Here is a 24,013-nt window from a genome sequence, read left to right as displayed (position 1 = left end):
GCTGGGAGAAGACACAGAGGAGGGTCTGTGTCAATCACTGGTCCTTTCATTTGAAATCAAGGTTCAGTTCTTATAGGCTATTGAGTGGAATTATTATTTAGGTTCAGGGTTCTGCAGCGAAAATGATAGATTCCAGTGTGATTCCTGGTTTTCACGGAGATGAGGTTTGAGTTTTGTAATGGATTCACAGGTTTTCTAATGAACTCTAATGAACTCTGTAGGTCCTCTGCTCGCTGCCAAACATTCTATAAAATCATCTCATTTAACACAAAGCTAAGTCATCACAATTTTACAGAGGAAGAAATCGAATCCAGAAAGGAGAGAGGGCATCACTCACCTAACGGGGACACTAAGTCAGACTAGGAAGCCTCTTGCTTATTATCCTTACCACGTTTATGCAGGCACTGTAATGTCACCATTTACACACAATTTGTCCAAATCTGAACTGCTGAGGCGTTGCACAGGGGCAGCTGCGGAGGGGCTCGGGGCTCCTTCTCCACCTAGCCCTCTTGCTTTCATCTTATCCTTGCCTCTTTTTAGCATTGTGGATGATTAGTTCGTCGGCTGCCACATGAGACCAGACTTACAGGCAACAGTGAGTGAGTGAAAGAAACAGGCATGCCGGAGTCAGGCAGCCAGCACCCTCATTAGCTCTGTAACTTTGCGCGCGTTCGTGTACCTGCTTTTTCAACACGACCAAGTGGCGATGAGCAGCTCTATGAGGTGCGATGCCTTTAAGTGGTCGACACGAGACGGTGCCAGGGACACAGAGGATGCCCAGTAAATGCCCGGTGTCTCTGGGGTCTGAGAGTCAGTATCTTGCTTGCTCCTGCGTTGCCTCTGCTCTTGGTACATAGTGAGCGCTCAGGAAAATTTATTGCTGCAACGAAGGCAGTGACAGCAAAGGAAATTTTTCACCACTGTCTGTTTCTAGGGGTATTTGAAGTAGAGCAGTCATCTGTCCCAGATTCTGGCAGCCGTGGACCGGGAAGAGCGAGTCAGGGCGCGGGTCCCGAGCCGATGCTGGGGCTTTTGAGCTCGAGATCCGCACCTGCGAGGGCGCAGCCAGGACGCGGGGAGCCGCAGTTGCCTGCAGAGGGCGCCCCCGGCTCGCTGAGCGCGAAGAGCTGAGCTTGGGACGCTAGCAGGTCGCGGGGCACTGGCTGCAGTCGGGCGCTGACTGCCGCCGGGTACGCGCAGGTGACCCGGGCCGAGCGCTAGGTGAGTGCCTTCGGAGCGCAACAGCCGGGCACTCCCGTGCACCGAGCCTTTCTCACGAGCTGTAAGTACAGGCGCCTGGGGTAGGGGGGAGTTGCACGTCTCATTCTTGTTTAGGGGCACTTGGAGGCAGTGCAAGTCGGACCGGGGCGGGCTGATGGTTGGTGCGCTTGGGGGAGTGGGCAGGATTCCTGGTTGTGGTGGTCTTTGGGAAGGTTTGGGGTCGATCCGGAGGAGCACTGGCAGTCCGGCGGACCTTTTTATTCGGGCGACTCCAGTTTCCTTGAGGTTCTAATACTAGGATTTGTTTCTCGGGCTCCATCGCGTGCTATCCGGGGGGCCGAGGGTCTCGGGGCTGGTGGGGTACTCGCGGGAGGGCGATCAATCACCTGGGCAGCCCCCACCGCTTTAACCCTTCCAGGGGAACCACGTGCTGCAACTCTGCCTGTCAAGCAAAGCCCGCCTCCGGGGCATGGGAGGGGACTCGGGGGAGGGGTGGGCTGTGCCCCGCGGGAACCCGGCCGGCCCGGGCGCCCGCCGGTGCCAGCTCGGTTCTCTCTGCCTCTCGCTCCCACGGGCTCCTCGGAGGTAGTGCCGCAGGGAGACGCAGGGCCCTGCCCGGAGGAGCTTGAAGTCTCTCGAGGGCCGGCCAGGTGCTCGGCTTCATGAAAGGAAGCAAAGAATACAAGCTGCCCAAGTGACTAACTCCGGAAGTCCCTCTCCCAAGCAAGCTGTGAGCGTCCAGGAAACCTTTCCCCAGGTTTCAACCACTTTGAATCTTCTCTAGTCGTTCCAGGCAGAGGGACAACTTCAGGGTCTCTGGGGCCTGGCCCAGGATCCTTTACCCAAACCCTCCCGGGCGATTTATGAGAATCCGGAGCGAGATACTGGCTGCGGGCGCCTGGCAGGACTCAGGCGCGCCTCCAGGTCTTGTGGAGCTGTGGCACTTCTCAAAGCCCACTTACAGAGCTCCAGGAGCTTTGGGAGTCAGAACTACCCCAAGGCAAGGTAGGTGGCTCAGACGGAGCTGGATCGGGGTTGACACCAGTAAAAATGCAATCTGCTCGAGTCTTGGCGAACGACCTTTGCTTTCTCTTTGCTTTTTAGGGCTTCTGGAGAGCTGCTACCTAGCCTGGGGCTTGAAAGAGGGAGGCATGCATTTTCAGTTGCACCTCAGAAGGGGAGAGTTCTTTTTCATCACCAGAAAGGCAACAAACCTGAAATGTGACTATTCAATAGCTGGGCAAAATGTCTGGGAGTCTCTGGACTGATAGCTTAGAATATGCTTAAAAGTCAGTGCATTCTTTGGGAAATTGAAGGACCAGCTGCTTGTTGTGACAGTGGCCTGGAGCAAGGGAATCAGGAGATAGTTATAAAAGGCAAGAGGGACTTTTCCTAGGGTCTGACTTGGATTGCCAAGGGCAGGCTCCTGCCACGCATTTCTTGTAGTCTTCTGATGGAATGCTGCTGAGGTCCCCAACTCCTGGGGCTTTTGTAAGGGACTGCTTGGTAAGTGAGAACTCCTGCCCAGGAACTTGAGGGGTGTCAGCCCCCTATGTACTTTCCTTCAGGAAGATGAAGACTCTGAACACCTCCACCATGGATGAGGCTGGGATGGTGGTGGAGAGGGACTTCTCCTTCCGCATCCTCACAGCCTGTTTCCTGTCACTGCTCATCCTGTCCACACTCCTGGGGAACACACTGGTCTGTGCTGCCGTCATCAGATTCCGACACCTACGATCCAAGGTGACCAACTTCTTTGTCATCTCCTTGGCAGTATCGGATCTTTTGGTGGCCGTGTTGGTCATGCCTTGGAAAGCAGTAGCCGAGATTGCCGGCTTCTGGCCCTTTGGGTCCTTCTGTAACATCTGGGTGGCCTTTGACATCATGTGCTCCACCGCATCCATCCTTAACCTCTGTGTGATCAGCGTGGATAGGTACTGGGCCATCTCAAGTCCCTTCCGGTATGAGAGGAAGATGACCCCCAAGGCAGCCTTCATTCTGATCAGCGTGGCTTGGACCTTGTCAGTACTCATCTCCTTCATTCCGGTGCAGCTTAGTTGGCACAAAGCGAAACCCACAAACCCCTCAGATGGGAATGAGACTTCCCTGGTCGAGACCACAGACAATTGTGACTCCAGCTTGAGCAGGACATATGCCATTTCATCCTCCCTAATAAGCTTTTATATCCCCGTGGCCATCATGATTGTCACTTACACCAGGATCTACAGGATCGCCCAGAAACAGATAAGGCGTATCTCGGCCTTGGAGAGGGCAGCGGTCCATGCCAAGAATTGCCAGACCACTACAGGTAATGGAAACCCTGTGGAGTGTTCCCAACCAGAAAGCTCCTTTAAGATGTCCTTCAAAAGAGAGACGAAAGTCCTGAAGACTCTGTCTGTGATCATGGGGGTATTTGTGTGCTGCTGGCTGCCTTTCTTCATCTTGAACTGCATGGTGCCCTTCTGTGGGTCTGGAGAGACCCAACCCTTCTGCATCGATTCCATCACCTTTGATGTGTTTGTGTGGTTTGGGTGGGCAAATTCCTCTTTGAACCCCATCATTTATGCCTTCAATGCTGATTTTCGGAAGGCGTTTTCAACCCTGCTAGGATGTTACAGACTTTGCCCTACAACCAACAATGCCATAGAGACGGTCAGCATCAATAACAATGGGGCTGTGGTCTTTTCCAGCCATCACGAGCCACGTGGCTCTATATCCAAGGACTGCAATCTGGTGTACCTGATCCCACACGCCGTGGGCTCCTCCGAGGAACTGAAGAAGGAGGAGGGAGGTGGAATAGCCAAACCCTTGGAGAAGTTGTCCCCGGCCCTCTCTGTCATATTGGACTATGACACTGATGTGTCTCTGGAGAAGATCCAGCCCATCACGCAGAACGGACAGCATCCAACCTGAGTGCGGCATCACTCGTGCCCGACGTGCTCATCCCCAAAGCTAGAGGAGACTTCTTGGGGGCTTGCTGTAAAGAAACTGAGGTGAGGTGAACACTGAGATGTCAGGCAAGCCCTCCTCTGCTGCTTTTTCTCAACACACCACTATTTTCAAATACATTCCAGTGTGTTTTCTGTGTGGCACAGAGCGAATCAACGAGGGGCCCACGGGAAGCTGACATTCACAAAGGACGTATCTTTGGCTCCAACATTGTTTTTAGAAACTGATTCTTGTTTTAGGACTTAACATATAGGGCAGAGAATCAACAATGAACAGCTTCACTTAAAAAAATTAAACCTTTCCGAGAAGGAAATGAGAAGGGTTGAGTTTGCTGTGTACAAACAGGTGCTAACTCTGGTCCGAGCAAAGTTTTCAAATTGTAAAGGTAGGTGCATGCCTTCATAAATTATTCCTGAAAAATAATTGAGCCTTACAGTAGGAGGGATTTTTTTTTTTCAGAATTGAGAGATGCTTTGTTAATATTGGTTTTATTTATTTATTGTACTATGTGGATATTTTTAATTTATTATAATAAATCTATATTTATCATATTTAATAGGATAAAGTAATGTTATCTGAAAACCTTACAGTCCCAGTTTTGCCCATTGATCTAGCACTTTATAAGCTAATGAAATGAACACACTGACTCTGAAGATTCTAAATGCTCATAAATTACTTCTAGAAACAAGGCAAAGACTGACAGGAAATGAAGTTGTGCTGATTCCTTGAGATTCATTAGCATAAATAAATACAAGGTGAGAAATGACAAAGGCTGTGAATATTTTCTTTTCTAAAAAGATTTTGAAAATTTTAAAAAGCATAGCTACTATTGTGTTCCAAAATTTTTTAATGACAAAGGCTCTCCTGGGAGAATGATGTACCATTCTGTAAATATCTTAAATAAAAGTCAGCTTAATGAAGAAAGATCCAACTTTAGTTAGGATCTTAGGTGGTAATAAAAATTACTTTGTATTTATGTAAAATAATTGGCCCTTTCTGTCTTTTCTCATTCCACCTGTCTGATAGCTTTTCTGAACCAAACAAATGGCTATCCTGCTTAGATGGGTGTAGTGAAAAACCTGGGTTCCCTTAGGCCGGTGTCACAGCAGTGTCAGCAATGGATAGAGCAAACCTGCACCTCCATCTCATCAGGTCAAACAAGCCACTCAGTGGGGTCACTTTTTGTAGTGCTTTAATCTGAATTTAGAAGTGATTTTCTTAAAATAAAGTCTTTAAATGTTAATGGTATACTAACTAACAAATAGTGCCTCATTATCATCCTCCAGTAAGACTCTTCTCTCGGGATGTGTTAAATACCCCAAAGCCATCAGTATCTCTTTTGACAAATGCTAGCCCTTTCTCTGTGCTTTGGAATCAAGTTCTATGTCATCGCCTGGACTGTACAAAGTATCATAAACCTCCCTTGCCAGATACTAACTTGTGAGGTATTTCAAGAGAGTTTCTTTGAAATGTTTACAAAGTATTCTTGTTGACAAACTATTGACTTAACGTTCAAATGAAATGGGTAACAAGAAAGAAATCTACTGAAAAGTATCTCCTGCATCAGGTCTGTGTTCTTTATGCATTGTGAATGTTTTCTTAATTTTATTGCCTGCGTGCTTTCTTACACATAATAAAATTATTTTGTGAACTCAAATCTACCCTGAATGAGCCGTGTTGCATTTGTTAAATGTGTTTTTAAAATGAAGATATTTCAGAGAGACAAATAAGAAAACATGGGCATTTTCAAGTATATGTTCCTTTTCTTTTCCTTTTTAATGGAACTTTCTTCTCTTCTGTATGCCACATGTTGCCTTTGACTATTTAAACAGGAAATATTTTGAGTTGTACTGTGCACTCTTGTTTTCCTTCTGTCCTAAAAACATTCTTTTTGAGAAAGAAACCCTTCTTCACTGGAGGAATTATTGCAGTTTTTATAGCATACATGTAAAGCTTTTCAAAATCTCTGTGCTTTCTTTCAAAGAGCCCAGGGATTTTAAATAATATAAAAATGACAGAAAAGATGGTGGCCTAGGGGTTGTTGTGGACACTCATGTATGGCAGCACTGTATGTATGCCTAGTGTTTGTTTTAAGAGTAAAACATAACAGGACTATTTTTCCTGGAGAAAATATTCAGGTTATGATTCTGAGCTTCTCAAAATGTCTTATAGGGCACAGTGTTGGTCCTGTTAAACCTGCTGAGGCCACCCACCTCCGCCCCCCCACCTTTTCATCTCAAAGGAGGAGCATGACTGAACAGTGGGTGATGTAGAAATGAAGGGTTAAGTTTATAATTTGGAACATCACACAACAGATGGTCTCTTTTTCATTTCCATATTTGCCTTCCCAAGGCTTTGGCATATAATGAACATATCGAGGCTGAAGGCGCATCAAGCATGGTGCCTTTTCTTTTTGCTTCCTGAGTTTCGGGGGACATTCATTCTTTGCAGGTTCATTTCGTTCTTTTATTAAAAGTCCAGCAACACTAGGTACGATGCTTAGGATTGTCCCTTTTCCAGCCAAGGCACCAAAGCCTTTGCCATTTATTTCATTGGCAAAGAGTGAAAAAATAAATGATGTGTCTAGAAATCATATGAAATAACTAAAATCCAGCACACTGCAGAAGAGACTTTATTTTCGGTTCCTGGCATGTTGGGTTATTTAAAGGGTATTTTGTAAAATGTCAATTTTACTGAAAGAATTTTTCAGAGAATTTAATTTACAATCATATAAGCAATGTTTATGATTTTAATTTCACTTTCAACTATAGTGATGAGCTATAAGGATGTTGAATATTTGTGAAATGCTTTACCAAGGAAGATGTAAGAGAAGTGATTTTTCCTCTTTTCCACCAAATAATGGTCAAATAGATGCTGGGCTCTTCTGGGTGGTGGAACAACAGGAAGTCTTATAGAAGGCAGGCAATGCTGGTCTTCAGGGGAAAGACTGGGGGTTATTTGGGAAAGTCAATGGTTTCTCTTGGGATCTGAATGAGACATGGTTTCTGAGTCTCAGCTGTCCTGCTCCACTAAATGGAGGAGCAAAACTTCGGTATGAACTTCTTCAGTGGCCAGGTCACTCCCAAAAGTGAATTAATATGTAGACCATGTTCAGGGACTGTCTGAATGCTCCACTCTCTGTGGCTTCCTCCTGACCCTGCTCCCCCTGTTCAGGACCACACCAGCAGCATTTCAACTTGACCCTTCTGCCCCATCAGGCCGGTCCACCTTTGGGGCCCTGGAATACAGAAAGCAAAGGCTCTGTATCCCACAAACATGGATTCACATGCAGCTCCTATCGTGCTGTGTGTGAGTGAACAAATGTCTGTTCCTCTCTGAGTCTGTTTGCCCATTTGTGAAATGCAAATGAACATGTGGGTTCTGGCAAGGGGGTTACATGACACTAATGTCTGTGAGAGTGCTGACCATGGAAATGCCGGGCTCTCTGATTCTTCATAGATGTCTCCTTGGAAGGGGTAGGTGACCTAGTATTCACCGCATTAGTACTAATGGAGCAGGTTTGCATTTGACTTCTCGGAAGGAAGGGACTTTTCAAGTACATGTGCCTTGGGGTTATCCCAGACTCCATTCTCTTTTGTTGTAGTTATCTGATATTTCAGAAGCAAGCAGCTTTTTACAGCTGCTTGGTTAAAAAAAAACAAAAAACCTCCTTAATTTACCACAAGAGAGCAACTAAATGAGACTGACTATAATATTTTATATTATGAACTCTACTTTCTTGTGGAATTTGCTTTAGAAATAGTGAGTTGATGGCCAGATAGCCCTGGGCTTTTAAAACTAGGACCTGCTGCTTTGCGTGATCTGGTTACTGTCATTTGAAGGAACTAACAGTGTATCATGTGACTATAGGTATTCCATACCCCGGATATCCCTCTATGTATTTCTTAGAGATTTCCTGGATACAAACACACCATATCAGCCACTTTATTTGCATAGAGGATTGAGGGCATGAAGAGCATTACAGGAGAGAGAACCCTCTAAGATTTTGTTATGAGGCCAATCTACTCTTTCTACCGTCTGTCATGTTAAATTACTGCCCGGTAATATACAGAATTATAAAAAGCAATATTTGAACTTGAGTTGGTTTTATCAGTCAAGATTTGGGAGTTATAATTTTAAATAGTATTAGAAGTTCAAGACTAATCTCTGATTTAACTTTTTAATCAACTCAAGAAAATGTACAAAACCAGTTAAATTTTTTCCCACCCTTGTAAAATAGATATTCTACTTGCTCTCAAATTAGGCGAATGTTTACAACTCCTGAAGAGGATCTCCCCTGAGCTATGTCCACAGGAATGAGTCTACTCCCAGCACATCCAGTAGCAGAAATGGCGGCAATATGGAGAGGATATCTAGGAGAGTAGGATGTTAGGGGAGAGTTTTTTCTTTTATGAATTTCATTAAATCTTTTTCTCTAAAAGATAAATAGCTTAGATAAAATGATGTACATCCCTTGAAAATAAATTTTTATAAGTCTACAATAAAGGGGTTGAAAGAGATGATTTAAAAAATATTGCTGTTTTGCAAATACTAGATATGAGAGTCATAGGTATTTCAAATCCTTATTCTCTTTGTGATTAGAAAGCAGACAGCAATATTTATAAAACACAGGGCCTCCCTGGAGGTGCAGTGGTTGAGCACTGGGTTGCGAAGCTGCCTGCAGCCTCTGCAGTGCCGGTTTGATCCCCAGCTGCTGGGTCCCACATGGCGTGCAGACCTCTCCTGCCACGCCGGCAGCTCCCCTCAGCAGTGAATTTCATCACTCTGTCTGTTCTGTTCCCCTCTCTGGCTCTGGTGAATTCTCTCACCTTCCCGTGCTTCTGACTGTACCCAGTGCTTGTATAAATAAATAAATCTTTAAAATAAAAAATACACAAATCTGACTGTATTATGCCCTTGCTTAACATTCTTCAGTGACACTCAATTTCTTTTAGGGAAAAAAAAGTCCAGTTCATGCAAGACACTTGGTGGTCTCTGCAGTGTCATTTGAGCAAAGTCCTTTCTTGTCTGCATGCCTTTGTTCACGCTGTCCCCTCTGCCTTAATGCCTGCGTAGACTTTGCCCACTCCTCCCCATCTCTTAAGATTCAATAGGGACATAATTGCAAAAGACCTTCTTTGGCACGTTCTCCCCACCCTACAGCCTTTATTTCTTTTCAAAGACTTGCCAAGTTGTATGAAATAATCTCCGTACCTCCTTATATATCTCCCTAGATTAAGAGTCTGTTGAGAATAAAAGCTGTCTAGGTGGGTTTCCCTTTATACATTCCTAAACTTTCTGCATACTACCTGGCATATAGGAATTGCTTGTTAAATTTTGTTGAATGAATGAAAAGAATGGACAACTGAAAATTTTGATGAAGTTTGTTTCTGCCAGGTGTACGAGTGTGGGTCTGAGGCTCCCTCTCATGTCTGTGGGTATAATGGCTATAGGAGGCCAATGCCTTTGGATAAAGCACAAGGTTAAAGCCAGAAAGACATTTAGGACATTTAAGTTACAAATCATGACTCTGTAGAGTTCAACTATAACAGAATGGAGAGTTGGCTTATTTGAGAGTTGAACCACTGCATGTTCAAGGATCAGTTTGATCAGGGCACACTGGCACAGCTTAATTTAGCCAACACTGAATCAGTACCTCTCCAGTGACCAGTGATACTTTGGGAAGGAGGAGTAGGTGGGGATGACAGGGCAGGCAAGAGTGGGGGAAGGTGCTTAACAGGGGACAGCATTGCTCAAGGGGTGTTAGAATGGGGCACAGAGCTGGGAAGGGAGTGCTGTTGGAGGTGGGTGTGCAGGATGGACAGGACTTTGGCAGAGACTGACAGCATGGGAAGAGTTGATTGGGAACTCCAGCACCTATAAACTTGGCACTTGGGAAGGGGCACTGGAGGGATGTGCAGGACATGTAGTAGAGGTTCATTTAAACTCAATGGAAGGTTTGGTCCAAATGAGGTCCAACAAGTAATCCAATTAATTGCTTTGGGGTGCTCTCCACTTTCTGCAGGGCTCACTTTTCAGTGCAGCAGGGTAATTAACCGGATGGCCAGGGGATGATCATTGGACTTGAATGTGAGTCCCTCCGTGAATATCCCCTGCAGCCATATCCACTTTCTTATTGCTCTCAACTAGATACTGGTGGCACCCTTGCCCCATGTTGCTTTCATCGGTTTTCACTTCATCTCAGGTGTCAGCCTCACTGGCAATTTCTCCTTGGTTACCCTTCCCAGGCTGGTGGCCCCTGCAGGCCAGGCATCCATCAAGGGCTTTCTTGCCTCCTGTTTCTGGCGGGAGAGCCTGTAGGTACAGACTGTGTCCTTTTCCAACTCTATTCTCTGTGCCCAGTACAGCCTGACACACAGGATGTGTCCAAATTGGTATAATTTTTAAATGAATGAGCAAATGAATAACTTGAGGAAAAGGTTTAAGGAGCTGCTTATACACATATTTGACTTTTCACTGTGGGTTGGACTCTGCTGAAGTTATGATCTTCCCTGCAAACTTGGGTTTCTCCATCACTGACACAATCACAGAAAAATAATTGAAATAGTATGGGAATGGCAAAGTAGGGCTTTTTCTCATATTGTTTTGCATGATGGTGAGTAAGTGATCAATCATTTTACACAAGAGAGAGAGGAAATGTCAACCAAATGTCACCGATGTGTTTTGAGATTATCTAGCCATGTGCATGATGCTTGGGGACTGAGTTTTTGGGTCAAATGTACTTAGCATTATAAACATGTTGACTGTAATTAAGATAATGTCCATCCTCATTTGTAAGATGCTGCTTTAATGCACTGCTGTTTGCCATAAGTTGGGGGATGTAGTGGGAGTGCCTCGCTAATTCTGCCCAAACAGCTGTGGATTTTTCCCCTGCTTGGAGGGATCTCTATAAAACAGCACATTTCTGACTATTATATGGGAGGATTAAATAGGATCTGCTTTGAGGGAGGAGCCAGGGGCAATATGGCGAGGATTCCAGTTATTTTTTTTTAAGGCAAATTTCTGTAACTTTGTCTTCTTTTTTCTTTTAAAGATTTATTTATTTATGTATACAAGAACTGTGGTACAGGCCAGAGGTGTGGGGGCGGGGGGTGAGAGGATTCACCAGAGACAGAGTGGGGAGCAGACAGGCAGATCGACTGAAATACACTGCTGAGGGAAGCAGCAGGCGAGTCAGGAGAGGTCTGCTGCACAATGTGGGTTCCTCCCTGGCCGGGTGTTCGAAGTCATGCTGTGGATAGCTTCATAGGTTGCTTTTTAACCCCTTGTGCCACCCAGGGAGGCCCGCCAGTTTAAAAACCTGGTTATTATAATGAAAGACAAAACTCAAATTATGGCCATTTTTAGAAAGCATCCATTGCACCCATATTAAAATGAAAGCTTATTTGCTTGCTCATGGACATTGTAATTTTAAAATGATTTGCGCTCAGATGAGGATCCATCAAGTAGCAGAACCTCTAGATTAGGGATCTGAAACAGATGCTTTCTTTTTTTTTTTTTCATCATTAATTTAATTTAATTTAATTTTTTTTAAATAATAAATTTTATTTTTATATTCCCCCATACAATTGCAAACCCCCCATTCTGACCCCAATCCCTCCCCTCCCGCCCCCCACCCCCCAAAAAGTGTCTCTGGTTCATAGTTTTTTGTTGATTTTGATTTTCACTGTCTTATAGTTATTCATTTTCCTGGTCCCTTATTTAAGTTCTCTAGATTCCTGCTATGAGTGAGACCATCCGGTATTTTTCTTTTTCTTTCTGGCTTATTTCGCTGAGCATGATCCCTTCCAGCACCATCCATGTTGCTGCAAATTGCATGTGTTTATCTTTTTTGAATGCTGAGTAATATTCCATGGTATATATGTACCACATCTTCTTGATCCAGTCATCTATTTTTGGGCATTTGGGCTGTGAAACAGATGCTTTCTTAACCTGCCCACAGGAGTTCAACTGGATCTGGCTAATTGGAGGAGGTATTTGGTAGTAACCACCAAAATTTAAAAGGTGTATGCAATCGGATGGAAGAGTTCTACTTTTAGGAGCTGGCTTACATACACCGACATCTATGTGCTAAGATGCCTGTGTAAAAGATGCAGCCTTGCTTGTAAAAGTCCACTGGAGGCAAACTAAATGCCCAGTAATAGGTGAAGGAAAAATTAAAATGTAGGATGTCTATGGTAGGTGCTATTTCCAAAGACAGCTAGATCCACATGCAGTTATGGTAGTTCTAAAGCAATGTGGTCCATCTGATACCTTTTATTTAAAGTACCATAAGAGATAAATTTTTTCTTATGTAAATATGTAGAAAAAGACTCAGGGGAATCCTCACCTACTTGAAAACAGTGATATTTCTGTGGGAAAGAGTACAATCCGGGGAGCGCAAATGTGGACAGCATGCACTTTGGTTTTTTTAATATCTCCTGGTTTTTACAAAAAATTGTATTTATGTATACCAGCCATGGAATTAAAACATTTTTTTTAAAAAAGAAGCCTGGGGTATGGGGTGTGGCACATCCAGAGCTCTGGGTGGGGCTATTGGGGAGGCCTTGGGGATGTCCTTGGAAGAAGAGAAAGTCATGGAACACTATATGCTCAGGGGCTCTCCCGTGAACATTTCTGGCTTGATCATCAGATTCTGATCTGGCTGAGGCTGGCCACAGCTCAGGAGGGTCTGAGGACAGCCCAACTGGCCAGTGCACGTGGGAAGCACCTGCCTGCCAGCTCCAAAGTCTCCCTACCCCCCATCCATGGCATGACCCTCCTACGCACAGCAGGGGAGTCTTGGTTTCCCACACAAAAGGTTCTTTTTTCCTGAGTTGCCACAGAGTCCATATTTGCAATGATTTTGTTGATCAAAAGCATTGCATTTTGTAAATAATAGGCCATGTGGCCTTTGCATTGGTTAAAGCATTCTTTTTCTTCCCAGAGCTTGGGAAGCAATGAATGACAAAACATTCACAGTAGGGTTCTTGGGGTGGGGTGAGGGTTTGGTTGGGTGTCACTAGTGATTGCTGGTCTGAAGTCCTGGAAGCTGATAGGAAGTTACTCTTCTGAGGGACCTGGGTTGTTTTCAGACCTTTCTAGACCCTACATACTCCGATTTGTGATGCCCCCCTGCCACGTTCTATCAGACACATTAAAATCTCTGACATCTCTCTTAAATACAATTTTTATGGCTGCCAAGAAAGATGGATTTTTCAGTGTTGCTTTTGCAGTTATTCTCAATTTTCAATTTTGCAGGTCCTTGTCCTCTTTTAGAGCCAGTACACTTCCCCCCTCTGGCATCTCTCAAACACTTCAGGTTCTTTTGTAAAGTTCAGAGCCCTAGAGGTCTCTACCTAGCCCCTTGACTGAACAAACCACAGCAAGAAGTTGCTCCAAGTTTTGAGAGCAGAAATGCCTCATGCTCTTAGGCAGGGCATGAGAGGACACTGTCACTTTCCCCATTGAATTCTCTGCTACTTTCTAGTTAGGTTGTTATGATGAAGAAAGTCCGTTTCTAATGCAAGTCTTTTAGAGTGGTACAAACCACTTCAGATTATTTCAAAATTGAAAAACACCCTAGTGCTTGTTCTTAGGTTTAACCTTTTGGGAGAAAAAAATTCTATTTTTCTCATCATTGACATAGATATTAAATGTTTTAGTGATATTTTTATGTTAAATGCTCCCACAGGCTCATTATCGATGTTTCCAGAGAATAGGTATGAAGGCTTCAGGTGGTAAAGATAAAAGCATTTGGGGCAAAATGGAAGACAGTTTTCCTTATTTGATCTTTTATTCTAAGAGGAAGAATAAATTGAAGTGTGAAGCCGAAGATGCTATGACCTGTAAGACACTAGATCCTCACATCAAATGCAGAAAATACTGGGATTGGAATTGATCGTTATCAGCAGGTATTGATCAGGGAGAGTGATGAATGGTCAAGTGCAGACACTGTTTCCATGTGTATGGAAGAGGGTCCCTGGGGACCCTGTTTAAGAGCATCAATTCTTGTTAATGGTTAACAAGAACTGGGGAAACAGATCACATGTCACATGATCTGTTTCCCTCTCCTCTTGGTTTTGACAGAACAAGCAGTGAGGAGTAGGTGGTCAACTTATTTTTCATAAGTTTTTCACCTGACAGTTATTAAGAGACAGATGTGCTTTTGACAGAGATTTCAAATTCAACAGGGGAGGAGGTGGGGGTGGAGGAAGGGAGGAAATGCAGGAGGAGTGGAGAGTTTGGCAGAGGTGAGAGCTTGTGGTTTGTCAAGAAATATGTACTGGGATCTCACTTCTTTAAAATAAAAATGTTTTAGAATAAGTGTAGATGTCAGAGAAAATGCAGATAATGGTGGGTGTTTCCAAATACACCATGCCCAATTTCTCTTACTATTAGCATCTTACATTCGTATGGACAAATTAATGAACTCATATGGACGTATTTTTTTACTAAAATACAGTTTACTCAGACCTCTTGAAGTTTCACCTAATGTCCATTTTCAGGATCCTGTGGAGGGAAAGCACCCCAGTACATTTGCTCCTCAGGTCTCCCCACAGCTACTCCAAGCTCTCTACTCTGCTCTTCATGTGATACTTTCCTTGTTTTTATAATCTTGACACAGTTTAAGGACACTGGCCAGGTATTTTGGCGACCGTCCCTCAACTGGGATTTGTCTATTTTTTTTCTCATAATTAGAGAGTGGGTTATGAAATTTTAGGAGGAAGATCACGGGCCAAGTGTCATTTTTGTCACCTCCTATCAAGGACACGTATCATCAATGTGATTTATTACCTTGATCACTGGGTTGATGTGTTTGTCAGGTTTCTCCCCTGTAAAGTGACCCCCCCCTTCTTTCCATATAGTATTCTTTGGAGGGATGTCTTATTTGTAGTCCACTCTTCAGGAATGGGTTTATCTATCAATTCATGCAATATTTGAAATTCCTCTGCATGGGAGATGTGTGTATTCTCCTCTAGTTGTTTGTTTATTCAGTTACTTTTACCAATATGGATCATGGATACCTGTATTTTACTTTGAGTTATCATCCAATGCCACTTTATTTTGTTACTCAAACTGCTCCACTTTTGGCTTTTGTGGATTCTTCACTCACTTATTACTTTCTCACATCTTCTTTTTCCTGTTCATCTCCTATATTCCCTGCCCCAGCTATAAAAACAGCTATTTCTCTGGGGAGCTCTGGTTCCTTTTATGTAAAAGTAGTATTAGAAACCAAAAGTGGGTGGTAGGATATCATCTGGATATTATTACTTCTAAGACCCTCTTAACAGACAGAGCAAGAAAATGTACGTGTGAATTAACTCATGTATATACATATCTCTGGAAATGCCTGAATGCTGGTGCTCCTAAATCTTATCCATCACCACACAGATCCTGGTAGCCCCCTCCCCATGCCATGTCCCTGGCTAACGGTGAGGACCTACCCCACACCCTCATCCAAGTGCCGAATTGTAAGTGTTCAGTCCCATCTGAAATGGACAGTGATTTCAGAATCATTAACTCTTATCTCCATGGCAATCAACTCTGAACAGTGTTTATGTAGTTCTTTTTGCCTTTAGTCTTATAGACTCCACTCATTTCCAAAATTTCTTAAGTCAGGGTTTTTAATTTCTACTCTTTTGCATGAGGTTCTCTTACACATTTATAATAGAGCTAGGTTCTTCTGCCACAGCCAGCATTTCATCCTGGCATCCTCTGATTCCCCAATGATTTTTTGAAAAGCTTCCATGTATTAATCCATACTCTTGGTGCTGTAAAGTTGGATGGGATTTGAGAAAGGCAACATGTCAGGTACCTGGCACTGTACTTTTGTGAAGATAATTTCCCTGCCTAAAAGATATCCCCTGTGCTTCATCCAATCAACTCTTTCCCTACCTGACTTGTAGCAACAAACTGATCTGTTTACTTTTCTCTAGTTTTGACTTTCACAGATGTCATATAAATGGAATCATACAGTATGTAGCCATTCATACTGGCTTCTTTCACTTACTGAAAGCATTCTTAGTTGCTTCCAGTTTTTGGTGACTATGGAAAAAACTGTTACAAATATTTGCATGCAAGTTTGTGTATAAGTTTTCAAATCAGTTGGGTAAATATCTAGAAGTGTAATAGCTGGCTTACCCGGAAAGTCTCCTTAATTTCTCTTTCTTCCAATTCATTGTTCCATCTAATTTTGTATTCTTGGCCTTTACTGTATTCATTTATTGTTTAGTAGTTTTTTAGTGAAGTCTTTAGGGTGTTTAAATAGAGATAGGTTTACTTCTTTTCTAATTTGGAATTCTTTCATATTTTTCTTCCCTAATTGCTCTTGCTAGGACTTTTAAAGGTATGTTGAAAAGTTGGGCCTCCCCTGGTGGCCCAGTGGTTGAGCACTGGGCTGCGAGGTCGCCCGCAGCCTCTGCAGCACCAGTTTGATCCCTGGCCACCGGCGAGGGTCCCACATGGCATCCAGACATCTCCTGCCATGCCTGCTCCTCCCCTCAGCAGTGTATTTCATCAGTCTGCCTGTTCTGTTACACGCTCTGGCTCTGATGAATTCTCTCCCATGTTTCTGACAGTACCCAGTGCTTGTATAAATAAATAAATACATCTTTAAAAAAAAAAAAGTATGCTGAGAAGTAGTGGTGAGCATGGACATCCTTGTCTTATTCCTTATCTTAGGGGGAAAGAATTCAGTTCTTTATCATTAAATGTTCAGCAATATTTTAATGAATATGTTGGAAGCCTAGTAATGTTTATTATTTTATTTTGGATATTAGTGCTACCATTTTTTTTTTTTAGTAAATATATATCACTTCTGAGGAATAGAATTTTTTAAAAGGAATGAGTACATTAATTGATGATCAATAAAAAATAACCAAATGGGGGCCTCCCTGGTGGTGCAAGGGGTTAAGCACTGCACTGTGAAGCAATCCACAGCCTCTGAAGGGTGAGTTCTATCCCCGGCAGCCAGGGAGCAACCCACATGGTGTAGTAGACCTCTCCTGTCTTGCCCACTGCTCCCCTCACCAGTGCACTTCAGTTGGTTTGCCTGTTCTGTTCCCTGCTCTGTCTCTGGTAAATCCTCTCACCCCCTGTATCTCTTTAAAGATTTGTTTAAATCTTTAAACAAATAACCAAATGATGTCAAGAGAATTGCTATATGTGAGTGTACAGAGATCAGTGATGTGAGATATAACCTTAGTTGTGCGCTTGTGTATATGCATTATGTGTAACATTGGAAAGAGACAATTTGACAAGTATAAATACATGGATCATATTTAAAACTATGTATTATTAAATTGACAAAAATTATCTCATCATTAACCTTGAACATTATTAAAAAATTGTTTTGAATTTTGAAAAAAGAAAAAGACTATCTTTAGATTTATAAGCATCTGCATACTGACTCCAGAAGTTCCCATTTGTGTTCCCACCAGCAATGAGAGTTCCCCTTTCCCAATGAGAGTTCTTTCTTCTCACCAGCAATTGATAGTCATTTTATTAGATCCTTTCTAATAAGTATGTAGTGGTATGTCATTAGTTAACCACATTTCTCCAGTGAGAAATGATGTTTATTATGTTTTCATATGCTTGACATTTATTTATGTTCTTTGGTGAGCTGTCTTTTCAGATATCCATTTTCAAATGAGGTTATTTTCATATTGTTAATTTATAAGGATTTTTGGGTATATTTTAGATACACATATTTTACTGTATATGTATTTTGTAAATATTTTTTCCATCTGTGGTTTGTCTTTCAGTCTCTTAATAGTGTCTTTTATGGAGAAGTTTTAAATTTTAATAAAGTTCAACTTATCAATGTTTTCTTCATAGATTGTACATTTGATGTATTTTAAAACTCATCACAAAATCAGATGTTATGCAATTTCCTCTATGTTTTCTTATTTCATAATTTTAGATTTCATCATTAGGTCTATGATCCATTTGAGACACATTTGGTTTAAGGTATAAGGCCCATTTCTAGGTTCTTTATTTCACATGTAGACATGTAATTGTTCTGGCACTATTTGCAGAAAAGACAAATGAAGCAAATTGTTTTTGCTCCTCCATCAAAGATCGCTTGACTATATTTAAGAGGTCTATTTCTGTGCTCTCTCTTCTGTTCCATTGGTTTATGTCTCTATTCTTTCACATATGTCACATTACCTTGATGACTGTAGCCTTGTTGCAAATCTAGAAATTAGGTAGTATCAGTCCCTTGCCCTTCTTTTTCCATTTTTCAAAGTTATTTTAGCTACTTCAGTTCTCTTGTTTTTCCATTTGAAACCTAGTCTTAATTTATTGATATCTTTAAAAATGTTACTGGGATTTTGATTTAGATTGTATTGAATGTATGTGTCATGTTGGCAAGATTTGATATCTTAATAGTTATTGAGACTTTAAATCCCTGAACATAAATATCTTTTGATTTATATCTTTCATGTGAAATCATTAGATTTTGTTCATTGGATTTATTTCATCAGTGCTTTGTAGTTTTTTGCATACAAATCATGCATTTATTTTGTTATGTGTATAATTATTTCATTTTTGTGTGCTAATTGCAAGTGATTTTTTTTTTTTTAAATTTCAAACTCAAATTGTTCATGCTGAATGAATTTTATATATTGATCTTGTATCTTGAAACCTTGTCACACTCATTTCCAGGAATTTTATTTTTTCTCATGTGGGGTAAATTCTATGTGGTTTTCTCCACAGACAATCATATAATCTGTGAGCAAAGACAGTTTTATTTCTTTCTTTCTAATTTTTACACCTTGTATTTATTTTCTTATCACATTAGCTAGGGTCTCCAGAATAATGTTGAAAAAGAATGGTCAAAGAGAAAATTCTCTTCTTGTTCCTTATCCTAGGGGGAAAACATCCAATCTCTGACAATTAAATACACTGTTTGCTGTAGGTTTTTTTTTGTAGTTATTACATAGCCAGTTGCTAAGAGTTTTAAAATAATGAGTGGTTATTGGATCCTGGAAAATATTTTCGGTATTAACTGCTGTTTTATGCTCTTCTTTCTTTAGACTGTTATGGTGGATGGATTTGTTTTTGTGTACTGAACCAGCCTTACATATCAAGAATAAATCCTATGTGGCTGTGATGTAAAATTCTTTGTATATACTATTGGATTTGATTTTGTTGAGGATATTTTGTTGAGGATTTTTTTGCCTCTGTTCATGAGAGATACTGGTCTCAAGTTTTCCTTCCTTAAAATGTCAATCAGATTTTTTTTTTTTTTGGTAGCACTGACCACATAAAAATAGTTAGAAATTATTTTCTATGCTTCTATTTTCTGGAAGAGAGTATAAGGAATTGGCATTATTTCTTCTTTAAAAGAAAGTACTAGTGAAACTATCTAGGCCTACTGTTTTTTTTTTTCCTGGAACACTTTTAATTAATGATTTAATTTCTTTCATAAATATGGGGCATTTAGGTTGTCTATTTTTTGTCTTATGTGAGTTTGGTAAGCTTGTGTCTTTTATGGGGCATAGAGTTCATAGTATCTCTTTCCTATACTTTTAAGTCTAAGAACTCAATAGTAATGACCTTTGTTACATTTCTGATATTGCATTTTGTGTCTTCTCTCTTTTTTTGCTTTATCAATGTTTTAAATCAATTTTACTCATCCATTCAAAGATCCAGTTTTGGGGTTTATTCATTTTCCTTAATGTTTCTGTTTTCCATTTCATTGACATTGATTGCTGCTTTTTTTTTTTTTTTTTTTTTTTAGAAAAAACATTGTATCTTTCTTTTGCTTATTTTAGGTTTATGTCACTAGTGGCTCTCTTGTTAACTAAGGTGGATGGCTTAGGTTATTGATTATAGATTTTTCTTTTATTCTAATGTATGCATTTAATCTCTTAAATTTCCCTTGGAGAGCCATTTCTGTTACCTCCCACACATTTTAAAAATTGTGTTTATATTTTTGTGTTGTTCCAAACCTCTTTAAATCATTTGAGTTTCTTTCCTTGCCCCATGGATTTTTTTAAAAATGTGTGGTTTACTTTATAAATATTGGAGTTATCTTTCTGTTATTGATTTCTAGTTTAATTCCATTGTAAGACATACTTTGTATGTTTCTGCCCCTTTAAATTTTTAATGATGTGTTCTGTGACCCAGAATGTGGTCTAGTTTGATGAATGTTTCATGTGAACTGGAGAAGAATGTCTATTCTGCTTTATTCTGATGGAACATTCTGAACATCCTATACATAAAAAGAGGCTAAATGGCATAAGCAGACTCAGAAACAGTCTGCCTGGGGGCACTTAGTTCATGTTGCCTTACACCTATATGTCAGATTTTGCCATGCGACTTCTCTTAGATTATTGGCAGATTTCTCGATGACCTGATGATACTGCAGATCATCAAAGTGAGGCTTATGAAAGTCATATCACTTGCCTAAGATCTGTCTGCTCCTTAGTGCCATTTCCCAGGACTAACAGCAACATGGTTGTTCTTTTTCCCAAACGCAGTTGCATCAAGTTGCTCAGGTTCTAGGATGATTGATTAATTGGAGTTTTATGGAGGAAGAGCTAGTCCTCTTTTTCAATCTAGCTGAATTAATCAGTGTAGGAGGCAGCAAAACTTATACAGGTAAAAAGAAAAGTCATCTTTAACATGAACAAAAGAATGTAGGAGGAATTAGGCAGGAATGGATTAGTAATAGGGTATGGGCTAAAGATGTGACATTTGAAGTCAAGGGCAATTAGAAAAGAAGTTTTGGTTTTAAAGAAAATTAAGTAGTTTGAGGAAGGGGGAGGAGAGTTGAAGTTTATGGTGTTTTTGTATTTCAGGCACTGTGCTGGACACTTTTATATCCATTTCCTTCTTCAATGTCCAGAATAAGTCTATGAAATGTCCTCCTACAGCGTGTGGATTCCCCTCACAGCCTGTGGATTCTCCCTCCCACCTGTGATCCACTGCATGTGGCCTCAGGAGATCAAGTGGTAGGAAAATTGGAAGGGAACATAGGGTGAGGACTCAGTTCCCAGACTGACGGAAATGTGCCATTATGTGCCATCAGTGTGCCATCAGTCTTTAGGAAGACAAAGGGTAAGAGATGGGTGTTTTGACTGTCCATCATTGTGGGGCAGAATGTAGGTGGGTTCTGGGACTGTGGGAGGCAGGTACTTCCTCTAGACCAGAATGCAGACATGTGTGTGTGTAGAGCCAAGCCAAAGTTCTGGTGGTAGGATGAGCCCCTTGGCCTTCTGAGACAGTGTCGGATCTGATAGATTCACACTCTTACCTCTTTGTATAAGCCCCTGAAATATTAGGGGAGGTATTGTTCTAGGCAGAGCAATTGGCTTGATCCCTGATTTCTTTCTAACACAAACTCCGTGGATCACTCCATGATAATGCATACAAGTGTGCATGTGTGTAGCATGTATTGAGGGAATCAAGTCTCCAAGGAACTTTGGTCTGGAAGGCAGAAGTTTTGTGCAGCAGCCATAGCTGAAATAAATCACAGGGGACTCTCTATCCCTCCTCCTCCCTTGCATCCTTATTCTGCATCTGGAGAAAACAGTGGAGGACCAGCAGCAGAGATGCATGTCCTAGGCAGAGATGGCCTTGATGTTGTCAACCTTCAGAGACACAGTAGTTTGGCTCTATCAGTAAGAGTTAGCACAAGTCACCTAGGATAACTGTTGGGCCATGCAATTTTTTTTTTCATGACTAATTAATACTATTTATCAAATGTGTCTCTTGAGACTGATGCAGTGTCTCACAGGCATATGGGACCTTCCTGAGGCCTCCCTCATGTAGTGGGAGAGTTTGAAGCTGTTTCACTTGAATTTTAACAAAAATACATAGCTTAGTTTAGTGAAGTTGGATGTGCTAGTTATACGATAACTTAGTCAATTTGCTCTGCAGATGTCTCAAGAGTAATCCTTTTGCTCTTGGGAGGGGTGATGGACATTCTGAGTAAATGATTAATGTATTTTGGACACTCGAGATAAAGAATGTACATATGTGTTAATACCTGTCAGATAATCATTTTATGTCCTTCAATTACCTAGTACAGAATTCAGTCTGCAACTCAACTTGGTATTCTTTTAGAGATTTTGCTAGGTTCACCAGAAAGAGACAAAGAGAATGATCTCCATAAAAATTTGCTAATGGGTGGATGGATGGGTGAAGAGGTGGCTATAAGGATGAATGGGTGCATGGTGGATGGATAAGCGGTTAGGATGATGGATGGAATAACACAGTTAGAATTTCTGATTCTCAATATCAGAAGCAGAGTTGAAATGGCCAGGCTATGACTGTGTGTCTGGTTATCAGGTGCCTGTCATGTCTTATTGTGTGATAGTTCTGAATTCCTACTTGGGGGAAAATATTCAACTTGAATCTGGAAGCCCAATGTGGACACACAGCCTATAAGCTACAAGTGAATTTAAGTGGATGAAATCCAACCTTTCCAGCCAATTCCCAGCCACAGTCACCTTATGTGCCACTCTTGGCCTCAGTTTTCTCTGGAACCCCTATCTCTCCGGGTGGATGTAGGGATTAAATAAGACAGTAGTAAGTTATGGTTGATACATGCATATAGACACAGACAGGTAGATAGCCAGATCAACCTTTCTATATGCCAGGAATTGATTTCAATGCTTGACACATACCAACTTATGACAATCCAGTGAGTAGGAACTATTTTTTAGAGAAGAAGCAGAGGCACAGAGAGGTTAAGTGGCTTGACCAAGGCATTTGGCTTATAAGGCATATCTGGGCCAGTTCCAGACTATGCGTTTTTAGCTTTTTTTGCTGTGCATCCTCTCAAATATATAAAGTGCTTAACATAGCCCCTGGCAAGTTGTGGATAATCTATAAAGGGGTCATTCCTCTTCTCTTGTTCGTTAGTCACTCTAAAAAGGCAATGATGACCTGTCCCCTGTGACCAGAGCCAACAGGAGACCAGGGAAACAGCTAATGTCTTCAGTCCCGGCCAGCCCTGCAAAACCCTTCAACTATGACGTTTTAAACTTTTAGCTTGTTTCTTAAAAAGTAAGAGACAGAGATTTCAAGAACAGTAAGAATAAAGTCAATGTTTCTTACCTCAGTCCAGACTTCGTTTCAGAACAAGAAACACCACTCCTTCCAAATGCATCTTAAGACAATTTTGTGAATGGATTTGCAATTGAGGTGCACAGCTTTAGAACAAAGTAGAAAGAATGTTGCTTTTTAGAAAGCATGCCAAGGCTAAGCTCACTGTTATCACCATTATTATTCTTGTTATTATTATTATTATTACTATCTTTGTGTGTATGGAAAAGATACATGGGTGGTATTCAACTTTAGATTCTGACCTGCTATAATGATGATTTGCATCATCCCAAATGATACCAATTAGAATCGGAAATAAACGATGCATATCAAGGCAGCCAAGAGAGGCGCTCCATGAATGAATAAGGCAGTGTATCTCAATGGTTAGGCCACTGCCTGGGAGCAGAGGGACCCACACTGCCCTTGCTTTGGCTTCTGGCTGTATGATCCTCTCTGAGCCTCAGCCTCTTCACCTGAGAAATGGGATTGGTTTTGTGGAGAATCGCAGTGATAATGAAAGTAGATAACATGATGTTATTGCATATGTGAGGGCTGGGTACATGAAAGGGGTAGTATTTGTTTTTGGAAGGCATAGGGGTCTGGAGTCAGGCTTACCTAGTTTGAGTCTGGCATTCTCTTATTGAGGCTTGGTTTTCTCATTATCAAAATCGGGGTGGTAACACATCACAGAATTGTTCTAGTAACAATGAGATGAATGTACCTAAAGCACTGGTACAGTGCCTGGTACATAGGACGTGCTCAAGAGGTATTAACAATTATA

General features: G+C 41.6%; 1 protein-coding gene across 1 annotated transcript; it reads left to right on the top strand.

The window, feature by feature from the left end:
• Window positions 1-2,793: 2,793 nt before the first annotated feature.
• DRD1 (dopamine receptor D1) lies at window positions 2,794-4,134 on the top strand (the record flags this gene model as incomplete). The annotated part of the gene is made up of 1 exon (XM_084241602.1): window positions 2,794-4,134. One exon carries the CDS (start codon window positions 2,794-2,796, stop codon window positions 4,132-4,134), a length of 1,341 nt encoding a protein of 446 aa, XP_084097728.1.
• Between the last annotated feature and the right edge of the window lie 19,879 nt (window positions 4,135-24,013).

The sequence above is a fragment of the Talpa europaea genome, assembly GCF_964194135.1.
Source record: "Talpa europaea genome assembly, chromosome: 9".
Taxonomy (NCBI): Eukaryota; Metazoa; Chordata; class Mammalia; order Eulipotyphla; family Talpidae; genus Talpa; species Talpa europaea.
Note: the sequence above shows the minus strand (reverse complement) of the source record. Positions and strands in the feature narration are given on the sequence as shown.